The sequence below is a fragment of the Pipra filicauda genome, unplaced genomic scaffold (genome assembly GCF_003945595.2).
Source record: "Pipra filicauda isolate LSUMZ 115617 unplaced genomic scaffold, ASM394559v2 scaffold30_size5312502_pilon, whole genome shotgun sequence".
In the NCBI taxonomy this organism is placed as follows: Eukaryota; Metazoa; Chordata; class Aves; order Passeriformes; family Pipridae; genus Pipra; species Pipra filicauda.
Genome location: NW_024104432.1, coordinates 4,967,107 through 4,985,073, shown reverse-complemented (window position 1 = coordinate 4,985,073; position 17,967 = coordinate 4,967,107). Strand labels below are relative to the sequence as shown.

Sequence of the window (17,967 nt, the reverse complement as noted above, 5' to 3'; positions counted from 1 at the left end):
AGATAACATAAAAATGTTAACCATGGGGTACAAAGAAGGTGATGAATCCATGTACATCCAAAATCCATTTAATTATCTTAAGACAATACAAATTTTTTTGTTCTAAAACCAATAAACTCTACCCATGAGTAAAAATTTAAAACCTTCATTAATTTTTAATCAGACCACTGACAGGTTACTACTCACTGTTGTCTGCCCTGTGCAACATTTAGGTGTTACTGCCCTTGAGACAAATGTAATAGAACAGGAAAATATATCTATAATTCATCATATTAACATAGATTGAGATTAATGGCAGTTTAAGTTGGCAAGACTGAGAAGTGGGCGTATGACCTGCTTTTTCATCTCTCCTGAGGAAACAAAAGCCTTTAGCAAAGGAGTGGGGCAAGCAGTTGGATTTGGTTACCAAATTATTTGTTTTAGCTTGAATTTCCATTTTGAGAGCCACAGTCCTGAGAGACTTAGGATGTTTTCTCAGAGCTTTGAACTATCTCTATACTGCCTACTCATTGTCAAAGGCTGATGCTGGTTTATTTGGAGCATTTTGTTTTGCTCCATCTCTAAATTTTTTTTTCCCGCCTTGACTTGTATACTACTTGTCAAAAGACACACCTAGTCCTGAAATTCTCATACTTGCCCTGAGATTCATGTATTTAGAGTCCTTGCCTAAAGTATTTACAAATTTTATTTGGAATTAATAGTCCCCAGGAAAACTAGAGTAAACAAAAGATCAAATTCACATGAAACAACATTATGAACTAGATGATTGAGAGGAGAAATCAAACAATGTTCTAAAAACTGGAAGCTTGAAGCAAGTTCACTTAAAGGAATTCTTCACCTAAAACACCCCCCCACATATTAAAATAATTAAACATACATGGCAGATTCTAAGCAGCTTCCTTACTTGCTTCCGTCATTCAGATCCTGGAACTGAGTTTCCTCCTCTCCCTCCCTCCCTCATATTGCTTTAAGACTCAATGCTGACCTGCTCTATTCTTCTCAAGATGAAACCTTACCTGTTTTATTTTTATTCTCAACATACCTCAGACTGTTATGCAGGACAAACACTACAAGGTCAGCGACTTTCTCCTTCCAGAAATTTAATGTCTATTTATAGGATTATGTGAAAAGTCAGGATATTTCTATTATTTCAGGTTTACATTTCATCTTATAGTTAACTTGTGTTACTTTTAAAATACATTCTATAAATGTACTTGGCTTTATTTTTTCCTCTCTTTTTTTTTTTTTTTTCCTTACTATTCTACCTGTGCTGTAAAATAGTCTGTAAAACCATGGTCTCTAACCTGGAATAAGGATCTGTATAATGAGACAGTGACAAAATCATATAATGCTTTTTCCTGTTACTATTATACACAGAGAAAATATCTTTCCGTGGTTATATATATGGTTTTCAATAATTTGTAACCACAAGCACAGTAAAGTAAGTAAAAGCTAAGTAAGTAAATAAGGAGGTTTAAACCACAGAAGAGAGTGACAGACACTGACAAAGTTACTTATCTTTAGTCCTTTTTGCTTTCAAAAAGCATACCATTAATACTAACAAAACTGGAAATTAATGATTCTGTGCTTGTGTCCCCCACAGTTCCATTTCATTAAATGTTTCCTCCTCCTCCTATATTCTTTCATTTCCAAATCTCATTTCATTTAGATAAAAGATCACAGTGGTTTCATGTAGAACAGCTGCCAGTTCTTCTGTTCCTTTTTTTTGATATGTTGTCCACCAAAAATCACAAATTTACTAACAATATGATCATTATGTTCTTCTCTTAATAATGACTCTTTCTTCATATTACAGCATCTTAGTCTGCCTCTACCTATAGAGCAGAGTGCATTTCCTGCTGGCTTTGCAAATGTGTTATATGACTATTTTTCAGGCTCAGATGTTCACTGCATGCCCAATAGTTACATTCAGATATTTAGTTTAGAGTGAAGTCATTAAGTAAAAAGCACTGAAGGGCTATTTGCCAGGGATCAGGAACAGCCTCCATTTACTACAGTTTTCTATAAAATCTATCTCTGCTACATTGTTTGTTGTTGGGAAAAGCAATGAAACAACATGGCAAAGCTGTCAAGAAACACAAAGTCAATTTATTGCTACTGAAATAATGGAAACTTGTATGTAGAAGATCAATGAGAATGGGAGATCCTGCACTGAGAGTGAATGCAGAGAAAGATTGTGAACATTATTAGAGAAGTAGGTTCTAGGGGAAATCACACAACTACGAGCCTAACTTAGCACACTTAACAGGAAACCAAATGCTTTTAAATTTGGTAGAGTTTCTATTCCTCGATGAAACATTTGATGGTTTTTTATTCATCAAATACACAACCTAAAAAAATAATAATATCTTATATTTTAGTTTGACAAATGTCAAAGACACTACAGAAACACTAATCACCCAGATTAACTCTGGAAGGAGCAAACAGGAATCACCACAATTTAAACAGAGCCTAGGCAAACAAAACTACATCTTCAGTGACGTTTTTCTCTTTTGAAAGGAAAAATCACAAAATTAAAGGGATCAGACAAAGAACTGAAAACATCAAGGATAGGAGGTGTGAAATTTCCTTAATTAAAGTGGCGGGAATGTCTGGCAATCACCAGCTGGAAGAAGGTACTGGGAATAATGAACACACAGAAACACACACACAAAAAGCCCAGCAAAGAATATAATGTATGTTAGAAGTAGAAAGCATAAAGATGAAATAAAACTTGCCAAAACTCAGACTGAGTTGGACCTGACACAGAGTATAAACATACAGAGAAAAGAAGAGTGACGGACTACAAGTGAGGAACAGGACCAAGTTACCAATTCTGCGTCTGTGTCCAAAATCCTTTCCCTTATTAACACTGGAGAAACAATTCTAGAAGCAATTCTAGAAGCAATTTCCTAGACAGTTGTCTATCACTGTGATGCTGTAATAGGCTGAATATTGCATTTGCTTCTATTTTAAATTAACATTATATTCCCTTGAGCACAACATTTACATCTGTAGAAACGGCAAATATGATTTATTTCCACAAGGGAAAAAAAAAGGGCTCTGATTTAAAAAAAGGTTTCCAGGTAATGACCCAGATGGAAGGCAATAGGCATAGCAGGGAAGCAACAGAACAGCTTAAGCAGAGCAACTGAAACTATTGTTAGGAGAACAGAGTAGAGAACCTGGGCTCAGAGATAATGAAAAAGAAAATGGGACCAAAGAAGATGCAAATCCACTAAATTTCAGAAAGGTAGTGAGACTAAAAACCCACCTGCAAGATCATGATGTGTGGGAGAGGGTTATGTCTAGCCATTTTTCTTCTATTTTGTCCAGCCTCATCCTAAGAGTTTATTAAGAAGAGGATAAATATTCTAGCTTTTATTCTTCTAAAACCTAGGATGTTTCTTATTTTGAAGACTTTTGGCCTTGTTTGGTTAAAGAAAATGGTGCAGAATATCACACCCAGATAACTTCCAGTAATTTGGGTCAGAGCAGGAAGCTGTCAGCTGGGAGGATATTTATGCAACCGTGTGTTAGGATTCCATGACAAACCCCCATATTTCAAAATTCCCTTCACCCAAAGATTAGGAAAATCATATAACCTCATGACTATTTGCTTGCTGGAATACCTTTTAATATAGTTTCCTGCAATTTATAAACCAGATAGTTCCACTACTAGATATTTCAAGATGAGATCTTGATCACACTTCACCCAAAGAATTATTAATGTTCTTTTAATTTCAGAAACGCTGATGTTCATTGAGTATTGTTAAGTTGAAACATATCTAGATAGCAAAGAAAACTTCCTACTGACTGTCCTAGTATTTATTCATAAAGACATTGTTAGTTCCCAGTGAAAGCGTTACCAGCTAGTCAGGCAGGGCTCTCACCATTGGAAAAGTCTACTAAGACCCACAAATCATCAATGACAACAGAGGTATAAGAGAGAATACTGTGTGTGATTCTTCATGAGAACATGACAGAAATTAACCATAGAGGTCCCTCTGAGGTGACAGTTCAGTTGAGGGAATGTGATGGTTATATCCCAGCTGGCAGAAGACCCTTGCGGTCTCTTGGTCCCACTCCCTCATTAGGATGGCAAAGAGAAGAGGGGAAAAAGTCAGCAAGCTACCGGGATGATATTAAGACAGTTTAATAAATGAATAAAAAAAAGTGATGCAAAAGCAACCACCACCAGAAGACTGGTGCCCAGCCAGTCCCTAAGTAACAGCTACTTTGGAAAAACTTCCTTCCATTTTATTGCTGAGCATGATATTATATGGTATGGGATATCCTTTTGGTCACCTAGGATCAGCTGTCTCAGCTGTGTCCCCTCACAGCCTTTTGACCACTCCCAGCCTATTTGCTGAGGGGTAAGAGCAAGAAACAAAGAAGGCCTCGATGCCATGTGAACAATGTTCAGCAACAACAAAAACATCCCTGTGTTGCAAAACTGCTTTGGTCACCAGTCTAAAACACAGCACCATACAAACACTAGTGAAAATGATGACAGAGGTAAGAAATAAACCTCCAAAATTACCATACCAAAATACTGTGGAAACACAGCTGTGAGAGCAAAGATTACTTTTATTGTTAACGATTCAGGAGGCACTATACGGTTTTGGAATATTAATTAAACTACCTTTGTGTACTTTCTAACAACATGAGCATTTTTGACTACTGAGTTTGCATTTGTCAGAAGTGGCAACAATTTGCTCCACTTGCCATCCAGAGCACAGAAGTTTAATCGGTAAAAGTAATTTTCAATGGGATTTTGTGGGATTTAGCAGCAAATTGTCTTCTTTTTTTTTTTTCTTTTCCTGAGGAGAAACTCATGGATTTGCATTTTAATAGGATGAAGTTATATACCCAAAACTGTTTGTGGTATAAACCTCTCTGCTGTTGAAAAAACTTTGAGAAAAATCACACATACATAAAATAGGAACAGATGAATATTCAGTTCAGTTTTATCTACTAAAATGTGATAAGAAGTTTCATAACATGCTTTTTCTCATGTAGATTGAGTTTTGTGGTTAGATTGCTACAGCTGATGCGTCATCACGTACTGTTATCAAAAAACAAGTTAACAGATGAGTAAATTGATAGCTAGAGGAGTTTAGCTCTTGATTTTAACTATGCGTTGCGGGGAATGCATGAAGAAACACAAGGTAATATTTGTGCATTCTCATCAATTGCATAAAGAACCAGTCTGCAAGAGGTGAACCCACAATTCCCAAACACAAAAGGAAAGAGTAAGTGATAAACCTAGGGAACTGCTGATTGATAGGTCATTAGGGTAATCATTGTAGTAGTTACCTGACTGTCACGTACATGCAGCTAAATATATTTCTGCCTTGCCAAATATAGTCTGGTTTCTCCTGAAGCTCCTGAAGCTGAAAGGGTCCTACCTAAACTACATGGAAGTAATTGCAATTACTTCCCCTTTAGGTTTACACTATCAGGTTGTATCACCACAAGAACTGCAAAGGAAGATTAGAGGCCATTAACTGGTATCTGCTGGTACATGGTCAACATATTACCTTTTCCAAGGGATAAACCCTAGCTCTTTGTTCTTCTTTATTGCTTATAGAAAGAGTGTAGTGGCCACCGTTCATGACTCTTAGATATAATTCTGCCTTGAAAAAGAGACTGAAATGGAACGGTAAGCCAGAGCAAGAAGCCATACAAATTTTCTGTGTGAAACATTCTTTTTTGGAAGAAAGTGTGCCCATAGACATTTTCAGCCCAAGTAGATAGTCTGCCAATGAACTCGTTACATAATATCCCAGAGTACACTTATTCAATGTATGATTACAGCTTTTCCTCCCAGGCTTTGGGAGGCTGCTTGGAAATAGTGCAATGTTCAGTCAGTGTCTGGAAGGAACTCAAAGCTATTAGATGACAGATGTCTGGGATGCAAGCACTGAAGAGCATTGCTGCATTAAGTCACTTCACTGTAGCTTAAGCTTTAAGCTTTGCTGGAAGAGCCTGATACCAAACACATCCCCTAAGGGCTCATGAAAGTTATCTGTTAGCTGCTCAAGCCATACTTCTCCCTTATCATCAATGAGACCTGCTGAAATTTTCAAAAATAGCATCTCAAAGAGTCACACAGAGGAATTAGTGGAATGTCGTCTTCACAGGTGATGCCATCTGTTGAGGTTCATTGCTTCCAGACAATGTGAACAATTATTTCTTTTTGTTGTTTGTATAACATGAGGTAGTAAACCTATACCTACAACTCAAAGGTGTATTCGTTATGAATTGCATCAACTTTCAAGATATCAATGTGAAGGCATAGCTCCATCAAAATCTACAGGTCCTCTGTAGCAGACTGTTTGAATGTTTTCTCCAACCCATAATACTTCATGCTACCACTTTCAAGGCAACAATAACTTTTTAAAAAGAGCTTTCTGACTGGACCGTGAAGAATAGGCAAACAAAGGTGAAGTACATGACAAGGTACCTGAGAAGGTGTTATGCACATATACGCTGCTGCATTTCCAGGTAAGCAAGGAAATTGGGGAACATGGGAAGCTATTGGGTAAAAAGGACTGAATATGCTCAGCATGAGTTGAGTCACCCCAAATGTCTGTAATTGCCCTGAATTTTGCACACTGAATAACAAGAAGAGACAAATGGTTAATAATAAGAGAATCACAGTTGTCAAAGAACGAAAACATCACACAAACACTGAAAATCTTATCCCAGGACAATTTCTACATCATACATCAAAATAAGGTATCAAGGAGACATCTAGCCAACAAAAATGGGCTGTAGCTGTTGCCAGGATCCTGTGGTAATATGCAGGAGCTCTGGATTAATTAAGTGGCAACATCACCCACAAACTGAAGAGCTTAACAGCAGGTCAGCCTGGCAGCTATGGGAAAATAAGAGTTCTCACAGATCAAACACAAAAAGTGATCTTGCAGGCCTACCAATATGTCCAAAGAGAAATGATCATCTGGATTTGAACTTGTAAATTCATAAAAGCAACTTGCATGGAAGTTCAAAACAATGTCATCCCTTTCAAAATGTTCTTTCTTGTTTTTAAGGAAATAATCTCCACAGGAACAGTATCCTATCTGTGCACATCATCAAATGATATCTCTGCATATCACCAAAACAACATTTGTCTTATAAAATTAGGTTATTTTTGTATAGGAGGCAGGTTTCAGCTGAAGAGATGACCTTTGTGAGGGGAGACTGGGGTTGCCCAGTGCCAGGGACAGCTGGTTCCAGCCAACTCCAAGAGACCCACCACAGGGCACAGCTGAGCCCAGCACCCAAAATAGTAGCACCATGGGAAAATGCCACAAAGGCAGACAGGATTTGGAGAAAAAAAAAGAGAGCAGAATGTAAGTGCAAACATCAAAATCAATATCTGCTTTGTGGCACCAGAGCAGACATTCCCCTGCAGGCCATGAAAAGAACCATGTCAGAGGAGGTGGAGGTTTCCTGAAGGAAATGTGGCCCATGAAGAGAGTATAGGTAGGAGCAGGGAAAAACCGTGAGGAGGAATGAGCAGCATGGAGGGAGTGTTATGGATTGACCACAACCCTCCTTTCCCCTTGCACCACCTGTGGTTGGAGTGTAAGGAGTTGGGAATGAATCTGAACTTGGGAAGAAGTGTGTGTGCTTGGGGAAGGTACTGCTTCATTTTGTCTTTTTTTTTCACTACCCAAATTTATTTTAAATGGCAATAAATGCAATTAATTTTCCCCAAGTCAAGTCTGTTTTGGAACTGGTAAGCAACTTCCCTGTCTTTATCTCAACCCACAAGTCTATTAATCTTATTTTCTCCCACTGTCAAGCTGAGGAGGGAGACTGAGGGAGTGACTGAATGGGCATCTGGCATTTAGCCAGTGCTAAACCCCCATTCCTCAAAAATTGAGATAGGTTTGGAAAGATGGTGAATTTAATCAATTTAATCAAATGACCACTTGTATCTAAAGACAAGTATCAAATAAAAGAGAATAGTAGATGATACTGTTGTTGCCTGCAGTAAAACATAGAAAGGAGAAAAGTAGTTTCAAGTCTTCCAACACATACTTAAGGTTGCTGACATGCAGAAACAACCTGGTGGGAATAATGCAGACAATCCATGATGGATAAAGAGCTGTCATCTGTGAGGATGGTTAAATGACTGTTGAGGGTGACCTTAAGGAGCATCTTAACATAGGATGCACCTCAATACAGAATGACAAACTTTAATCACATTCATTGGGGTCTTCAATATCCTCACCAGGAGAGGCGGAGGGGCAGGCACTGATCTCTTCACTCTCCTGATGAGTGACAGGACCTGGGGAAACAGCACGAAGCTGAGTCAGGAGAGGTTTGGGTTGGATATCAGGAAAAGGCTTTTCACCCAGAGGGTAGTTGAGAACTGGAACAGGCTCCCCAGGGAAATGTTCACAGTACCAAACCTGTGTGAGTTCAAGAAGCATTTGGACGATGCTCTTAGGCACATAGTGTGATTCTTGGAGTGTCCTGTGCAGGACCAGGAGTTGGATGTGATGATCCTGGTGGATCCTGGGATTCCTGAAGGCTGGTTTTACGGGTAAAGACCAAAGCAAAGAAGTCATCAAGTACCTTGGCCTTCTCTATGCCATTTGTAACCAGTTCTTCCACCCCATTCCTCACTGGACCCGCTGTTTCCCTAATAGATGAACAAGTGAATGCCCACAATGGACCTGTCTTGTCAGATGACTTGAATCACTGGTGTCAGCGTTTCATGAAATGCAGGAAAATCCCACAGCTGGCACAAAGCTGGAATGCAGTAAAAGCTGAGTTTCTAAACTCCAACAGACAAGATAACTTCAGAGGAAGAAATACCAAGTAGAAGAAATGCTTCATCTCAGTGCAGTGTGAAATGATTGCAGATATTCTTGCATTTTATATGTTGATTAAGAGGAGAGAAAGAGCTTGAACAGATTCCCTAGAGGTACTACAACAAAAAAAAAATTCTAGTATCACACAGGAATACATGACATGCGCTTTCTTTCAAACAGATTTGCATTTTTACAGTGGTATATGTATCCATCTGAGCATGCTCACCAGTTACCTTTAGAAATTGAATATCATACCATTTTCCTTTTCCTTTATCTTTTATTTCTCAAAATATTTTCCCTCTATAGGAAATACTAGTCAAAAAGAAAAGAAAATATTTCTTCGACACTAAACAGAAATCTGAACTCAAATCTCTTATTAAATTCTCCAAATACAGAATTTGTTTACATTGCTCTCCCCACATGTGGGGTTTTTTTAATGATCTCAAGAGAATAAGACAGAGACATTTTCAGTGATGTCTTTGTATCAGTCTTTTAATTTGCTGAGGATGCTATTTGGTTACTTCAAGTATTTAGAACACACAAACTTGAGTTCAAGTACTGTAATTATGAAACAACTAAAATGTTTTTGAGAAAAATACTTCCATAAAGTCAAATTCTGAGGGAATTTCAGTGAGACAGTGGCAACTATCATCATTCAAGATCAGCAGGAAACTTTGCAATGTTTTTCTCCTTCTTTTCTCCTTCTTTTCTCCTTCTTTTCTCCTTCTTTTCTCCTTCTTTTCTCCCTTTAATTTCTGACTCAGAATCTTAAGGGGTTTGATTTCCCTGTGCACAGAGATCTCTTGTTATTTCTAGCTGCATAAAAGAATTTCTAGAGAACACAGTTAAAGCCATGCTTATCAAGAGTCTCACATAAACAAGAAACAGAAACAAACCATTTGGCTCAGCATCCTGATTCTGCTCAGACTTTGAGTACAAACCCATTCTGATTCAGTGTGGCAGCTCCTAGTCAAGGCCTGTTGCACAGATGGCCTGGGGCCATGAACTTAGTAAAGTTCACTGGCTTCTTTTCTGCAGGAATATAATGTAGCTGTAATATCTGCAGTTTGGGTGATCTGTAGCTCTGTAATAAGTATATGATCTTGACATTTTAACATTATCTAATGAGAGTGAATTTCATTTTTAATCTTGCTTACAGTAATCAGTTTATACTGTAGACTGTAGATATGTATGGAATGCAATTTTTTTTTTAATTAAAGTTGTTGATAATAATGAGATTTTCGTACCTCTGTGAAGCACAGCCTTGTCAAAACGTATCACTTTATGTAAACTTAAGTGTCCTCTTTAATTTGATGCAGAAAATAATCAGTGAGAAAAAAATCTTGATTTCTTCCCAGCAATACTTTCTAATCTGTGTACAGTGAAGGATATTTCTTAATTTCTGGTTTAGGATTATTTTGTTATGGTTTTAGTAAACTTTAATGAAAAGTTTTGTAAACATCTTAATAATACTAATATCAATATTTGATATAATATCAGTATTTGCATTAATAATATGACTATTTGTATAATATAACACAATACATGCATATATATATGTTTATATGAAATTTTAACTTCTCTAAACAAACTCTAATGAAATTTAAAATAGAAGCAGTAAAAAATATCACAGAATACAGCTGGAGAAATATACATTTTCACAATAAAAAAGTCTGATATTATAAATGTCAGAAACACTTCTCTTTATATCTTCCTAACAAAATATGAAGCGCAATCTATAACTAATAAAATCACCCAAATTAATATAAATTTTCAATAAAGACTTATCAGGAAGCATTCAAGAAATAGTACTAGTAACTGAATTAAGAGAATTGAGGGGTCTTTATACTTACTTGTATGCCTTTCATTCTACTTTTTTATATCATAAATTTAGAATTTATTAGATGTACTAGAAAAATTTATAGTTCATTTTGATTAAAAGTCTAGGTTTAGATTTTACTATAACTAGCAAAATTCGAGACTTTGGTGGTCTGTATGAGTTTTTCTTGTTTGGGTTTTTTTCAGCTTTAAGGATCACACAGTGCTAATATTGATCCTCAGAAAGAATTCAAACTTGTTTCAAGTAGATAAATCAATAATGAATTTTCCAAGACACTTACATGAACATACTCAGCTGTAAGAAAAAGAATTAACAAATCAATAATATAACTATAAGCATATAGATTAATCTAATTAAAAAAAAACCAAAATGGAATGTGGCACTATTCACTACAATGCTCTCTGTGCATACCTCTTTCCTCTGAGTTGGTATATCAAATGCTGCAATGTCCAAGATCATCATCTGCAGCCTTTACAACACTAAACCATTATTTATTTTCAAAAGACAAGTAACTGCCTATGGAAAAATATATGAATTCTAAAAAGGAAAAGAATCATTCAAACAATAGGAATATGATAAGCATCTTGATGGTAGAAAAATAAACACTGGGATATCATGATGCAAGAGTTAAAACCATGTAAGGTGTAGGCTATACTGAAAAAAGGCAATATACCAGTATAAATATATACAAATTGGCACACATCACTTTACACTGAAATTTCATGCAGAAAGAAAAATATATTATTATAACCATATTATATGTCACCAAAGTGATGATAGCACTTGTTAAATACTAGAGAAGGTTAGAAGGGGCAAGGCAGAAACACAGTAATAAGAGAGTTAAATTACTTGTAAGTCTGGTAGGAAATCATGACAAAATATGCTGGAGGGACTACATTTTTAGATGCTGTAAATAATTGTTTCTTGGAACCATTAGAGAAATTACAAGAGATATAACTCTCGGTTTTGCACTAGGCTTATAACCAGTCTACAATCTCATTGTACACATTGATTAAAAAAAATAAATTAAGAAAATTCAAGCAGGCTTTTTTTTAAACTTAGAGGACTCTATGAGCAGATATGACAATTTGACTGGCAACAATTATGTCAAAAATCTGCAAAATTTAAATGGTTTTACAAAACATAGAATTCTTAATAATTAAGTATGAAAATTTCAGATGTGCTGTGGATCAACAGGAGATTTGCAGAGGTTCAGGGATGGCCCTCTAAGGCTTCAAACTATCCACTCTTGCTTATACCACTATAGTAAACAGTTGCAACCATGTAACAGTCTAGTATTCCTTGAAGTCCTATGACAGATTGTATGTCCTTTCCTTTGTTGGCTTCTCCAGGAATCTCAGGACCACTGTAATTTCCTCACATCCAATGTCTACTGTGGCAGGGTGTTAAAGCATCATGTGCATATAATATTATTATAAATTATTATGTGAAAGCTGCTGTCAGTGCTCCAGCTTTATCAGATAAGATGAATGCCAGATAATCAAATCTAAAGCACTGCACAGATTGTACTAAATTCTCCCACTGCTCTGGCAAGAGAAATGGATCATAAAATGTGTCTAACTAGACAGTTACAGAATTACTGTTGCTTTAGCCTATGGAAGCACATCTACTGTAACATGTAGCAAACTCCTTTCAGATTATTCTAAATTAAGGGTGTGATTCTGTATTTTTTAACCCCACTGTCCATTTCTTCACTCAATGCCACAGAATTATTGATAATAACTGTGGATGAGTTATTACAAGAGAAACAACATACTTTTATATGTTTTAGCAGTTGGTTATTAAAATGTATAAAACATTTTTACCTACATATGGATACATCTGAGAATATCTTGAGACTGGGGAGTTCATATGATTGTGATATCACAATCTCTCTGTTTCATAGGAAAACTACATGTTTTCTTAGATATGCACAGTCTGCTTTATACATTTGTATTTAAAATGCATGCCCTCTAGACTACCGTGGGCTCATAGTCTAACCGGAAGTCTTTAGATGTATGATGATTTCCATCTCATCTTAGTTTCAGCATTAACACACTATGATCCTGAGCATATCACTCAATTATCTCTTCCATTTCCCCATCAGTAACCTACTGATGCACACAGATATATTTGCATACATTCCACTTAATCTTTTATCTTTATTTAGAAGATTGCTCTCCTGGTACAGAAGCTTCCTTTCCTTCTGAAACTTTCCTGTTTTAATACTTGCAAAGTTTAATTATAGAGAACTGCTTGTGTTGAAAAGGAATATGAAGATATAATGACATTTCAACTTTCTCAATACTAAAATAGTATTAAGTCTAGAAATATAAATTACTGGAGCAATTATAGCAGCAGAAATAACAGCATTACTGCAATCAACTGCTGCTGTAGGTATTTGAAAACAGTCTTTAATTTCCCTTTAAGTGTACCAATCTTCTCTGCAGAGGAAAAAGCTATTGTAAACAATTAATGATACTAAAATTAACATGAAATTAATTATTCTGAAACAAGTCTTGAGATTTCAGAAATAATTTTTTTTTTAATTTTTGATGGAAAAAGTCTTTTTTCTCTGTGTAATTTTATTTCTATTCCTCTGTTGTCGATTTTAAGTCTTAAAAACCAGTGATCATAAACCCAATGTTTTAACTGTTTCGTTGATTTTGACATTTACCTGTTTATTAGATGTGACAAGTCTGAAGTATGTCCGTCATATTCTTTATCAGAAAATAGGACACAATTTAAAAGTAAGTAATAGACAAATCTGGCACAGAACTGAAGGGGGGTGGTTTCACTATGTAGAGACAGCAGAACAAGATGTCTGCCAGCCAGCTATTTATAGTTTCATTTTCCTCCTACTGTTCAGCTCTGCCATCCTACACCATCAGATGAATCCAATAGACTTTGCAAAGGACAGTTTACAAAGTCATAAAAACAATTTCCTGCTGCGCACGAAACAGATTGCAGTGCTTGAACTTGGATGAATCTATCCAAAGTGTTTCAGTGCATGTATCTGTTACCTTGTTTTCTACCCACACCTTCAGATACTTCAGAATTCATACCCAGGCAAATGCTTTTCCCATCTTTGGCCCGTGGGGATCTAAGATAAAAGAACTGTAGATGTATAGGAGGACGGAGTGGCAGAGACAAACTCTTATGTGCTGATTACAACTCCCACTCCCCATCCTCCTGCGCTGCTCAGAGGAAGGAGACAGACAAGTTGTGAGTGAAGTTGAGTCTGGGAAACAAAGGATTATCTACTGCCCTCTGTTTGTCCACAGAGCCGGTCAGCTCAACAGGGAAGGCAAGCATACTAGTCAGGTAGATTCCTTTGGTAAATCCATGGTGGTTGTTTCCAAGGATCTGCTTGTCCCTCATTTGTTTCTACATTTATTTCAGGAAAGAGTTGTGCCATTGACCTGACCAGCTCATGGTTACTCATCTTCCTCTTTGGTTTTTTGAAGATGAACACGACATCACATTTGTCTTTTTCCTGTCCTCAGGGATATCCCCTGATTGTTCTAGGCTTTCAGAGGTAATGGAGAGTGGCCTTGTGACAGCACCAGCCAGCGGTGTGTGCTTGTAAGCATCCTATCTGGTTCCATAATACTTTATATGTCTGGTCTACTTAAGTAGTTCTTTGGCTTGCTCTACTGTTTCTCCTCACCAGCCACAGCAATTAGGACTTGTGATTTGGGAGGTATGAGGTTTTCTGTATAGTGAGGAAATCTATTGGGGTATTATGGCATTGCTTTGCCAGATATCACAGGTATTATTCCAAATACATCACTACCTTAAAGGTTAGGGCTCTACTCTCCTGAACTGCTTTCCCAAGCTGTGGCAGCAGCTAGGGAAACCATTAGAATTGTTGCACCTTACCTTACATTTGGAGGGCACTCTGACTCTAGGGAATACCAAACGATAAACATACAGACAAAAGAAAAATATGAGGAAAAATATGCACAGACACTTGAGAGCTGATTAGGAAAATGAGGTATAGAAAATCCTCAGAGGATGCAATATTTTACCCTGAGGGCTTCACAGATCATATCAAAATTCACTCAAAATGAAAGGAAAAGGAATCTAGCCTGGAAATTAATAGTGTTGCATGAGCCAATACCAGTAATACGGAACTTCTGTGTCAACAGTTTTTGGTACTGACTGCTAGAAGTTCCTGTTAGTCAGAAACTGAAGGAGTTAGGGTCTGAAGTAACTGTTCTCTCCAACTTCCACAATATTGGAAGGTAGAAGAGCCAACATCAGAGCGAATTACTCCAGTGAGAGAAGGGATTACAGTAAAACAAGACAATGTATTATTAGGTCGATACTATGGGTATCATAAGGGTCATTTTCGAACTTGACTCCAAGAGTGATCAGAGTACTTGGTAGAAAAAGCTGAGTCTCAGCTGGAGCAGAAATCTCCCTTGAAGCAAACTTCAGGGTGAAGGTCAGAAATAGACCTTTCCTGTTTAAGGGATGATGGAGGTTTTACAGTAGAAGCCTGACTATCTGGGTCTACAATGTTGAGAAAGAAACTTTATGGAGCGGTTTCCTACTGGGATTGAAAAACTCACACAAAGTGTACTTGGACAGACAGTTCTCCATTCCCCAACAAAAAGGGAAAAATATAGCCTTTATAGACCTTATGTGGCTTAGAGCCTACAGATTTTGATAGGGAAGTCAAGGAAAATAAAACTTGCCTAAAACCAAAAATGTAAAAAATAAGCAAAATGAGACATTAAGATCAAAATGAGCACAAAAATAAGAAATAAGCAAAGAAAATACAGTGAAATAAAAGCCTGAGGTTATCTCAAACAGAAAGTAATGACCTGCAAAAAAGCTCAGTGGAAAACTAGAGAGGTAACTGAGAGTAAAGGCTGTATTTTTTCCTTTTGGGAAAGTTATAGGAATGTATGCTTTCCTCTCTATATGTAATAGAGGTTAAGTATCACCAGTCTGAGCACTTACACAAGTCCTACATCTATAACCTAACTTAGATGACAAGCATGGACCACAACATCTCACCTGCATTAAGAACAGAATAATCCTGCATTAAAAATAGAATAATTTACTGAACTGCAACATCCTTAAAGAAAGAAAGTCCATGTTGATATGACAATCCAACACATATATAGGCAAATTTTTTAGCAGTAAATTACCCTTAAACCATTGTCTCTTATTGCTATTTGAACTTCCTGAAGGTAAATTTATTTTTCTGTGTTTTATGTTGCCTTTAGCTAGTGAAGACCTATTTGCCATCTCAAAATTCATTCTCATATATATATTATTATTATAACTCTCAAACAAATTGCTTCTTTACCTGCTCCTAAATACATAGAATTGAACTTGTACATGGACTGAATTCTCTAAACCTTCACTAAAAATTCTTTGTGGTATCCCCAAAAACTTTTCTCTTAGCTTCTACAAGATAGGTCATTTAAACATTGAAAATATGATTTTCTTATATCTTATTAGTATAGAACATTTATTGAAGATATGTTTCTGTAGTAAATAATATTTCGTATGGAACTCAGGATAAAATATTGCAGATGAATAGATAGCTTGTGTATGATCATTTGAATTAAGGGGAAAGTTGTATAAACAGGAATACTAGCTGATGTGTTCTTTTAATGACAGTGTGTGGTATTTAAAGGTATACTTTTGGCTAAATACTTTACAGCCTTAAAAGCACCTACTCACAAGAACTTCTAATCTGGATTTCCACAGTCTTACCACTTCATTGGTTACTGTGCAATTTATTATAGGGTAAAAGCAATTTAAAAATGCTGCATTATAATAGCAGCATCAAAAACCTCCTGATACTTGAAATTACTCTATTTGCCTCATGATAGGATGACCCTCACTTACTGAAGAACAGAACGGAAATAAAAAGGTTAAATCAATTGTCACAGGGTAAAACCTACCCAAAATATGGCTTAAAAAATTAAAATTGGATTACATATGTCCGTCTCTGACTATATGATTTTGCTACTGTTGTGGGGTAACACCTGTCCAAACACCAGTGTTTAGATAAATGAGACCCAGACCACAATAACTCAGTGCTAACAGTTTAGTTTATTTCACTATGTGTGGAAAATATACAAACACTGACAAGTAGTCTTTGTTATGTAATGTGAACAGCTTTACTTTCTGGAAATGCATTTGAGACATGAGACAAGAGGGTTAAAGAGTCCAGGTAGCAACACAGGTTGTCTTTAGACAAGGGAGTCAGAGACTGACTTGGGTGCACAGTACCAGTTTCAAATGAATTACAGGGCCTGGGTCTTTCATCTGTGCAAGCGTGAAGAGTTTGAGTGATAAAAAAAATTATATTGGAAATCACTTAAGTGATGTGCATCCGTTATTGTGACTGCTGTACCTCAAAATCCTCCATAAGAGTATTTTCACATCTTAATAGAACCAGCACCTGAGGTAACAGGTACTTCCTCTAAATTTGATCATATTTTCTCCTTAACTCTGCCTAATCAAGGCAAACAGGATTTCAGTTCATAACTTCAGACCAGAATGTTGTTTCTATTCACTTACCAAAGTCCCACACATGAACAATACTCTTCAAGGGACCATAGTCATCACTTACGTGTAATCCTCAAAAAGCTGTAAATAATTTTTATTTTTTTGCATGGTTTAAATCTCTTCAGTTATATCCTACTCAACATGCCATTCTTAAAATAAAAAATTCTTAAATAAAAATAAACAACAATAATAAAAATACCTGTTTTGTTGTGTAACGATGAGGCAAACCACCAACAAATATGGGTCCTGTTTTAAGCCAATGTGAATCGGACCAGAACTTTCTAGTTATACTTGTATTTGAAGATAACTTCAGGATTGACAGTTCTGCTTCACATGGTACCATGCTTTGCCTGTGTAAATTTAGAAATAGGCACATTTTACCATCTGACAAATTAATTAGGCTGTTACTAAAGCAACAAGGAAAGAAAATCAAGTACATAGCTGGTTTATATTACAGACTATAAACATAAAAGAAGCTGTAAGTTGGCATGTCTTTGGGGTTTGAACTTCTATTAAAATGAAGCCATATTGTAAATCTGAGCAGAGTAATCACTAAAAAAGCCAAAACACATAATAATGACATGAATAAAAAAATAAGACCATTATTAAGATACTATGATATGTAATACTTATCATCAAAAGCATCATTCCTAAAGCTGAAGGCAGTAATTTTAGGCCCTGATATTAATATATCTATTCCCATTTCCCTCTCATATCCAAACACCCTCTTAAAAGTGTTGCTTTTAAAAACAGGCA

General features: G+C 36.3%; 1 protein-coding gene across 1 annotated transcript in view; it reads right to left on the bottom strand.

Moving 5' to 3' along the window:
* Window positions 1–17,587, bottom strand: part of LOC113992859 (protein eyes shut homolog) — a 262,860-nt gene extending 245,273 nt beyond the window's left edge. Inside the window, exon 1 of the mRNA XM_027730560.2 lies at window positions 17,411–17,587. Within this exon, the coding sequence (XP_027586361.1) occupies window positions 17,411–17,587 (177 nt within the window). The remainder of the gene's footprint in view (window positions 1–17,410) is intronic.
* Between the last annotated feature and the right edge of the window lie 380 nt (window positions 17,588–17,967).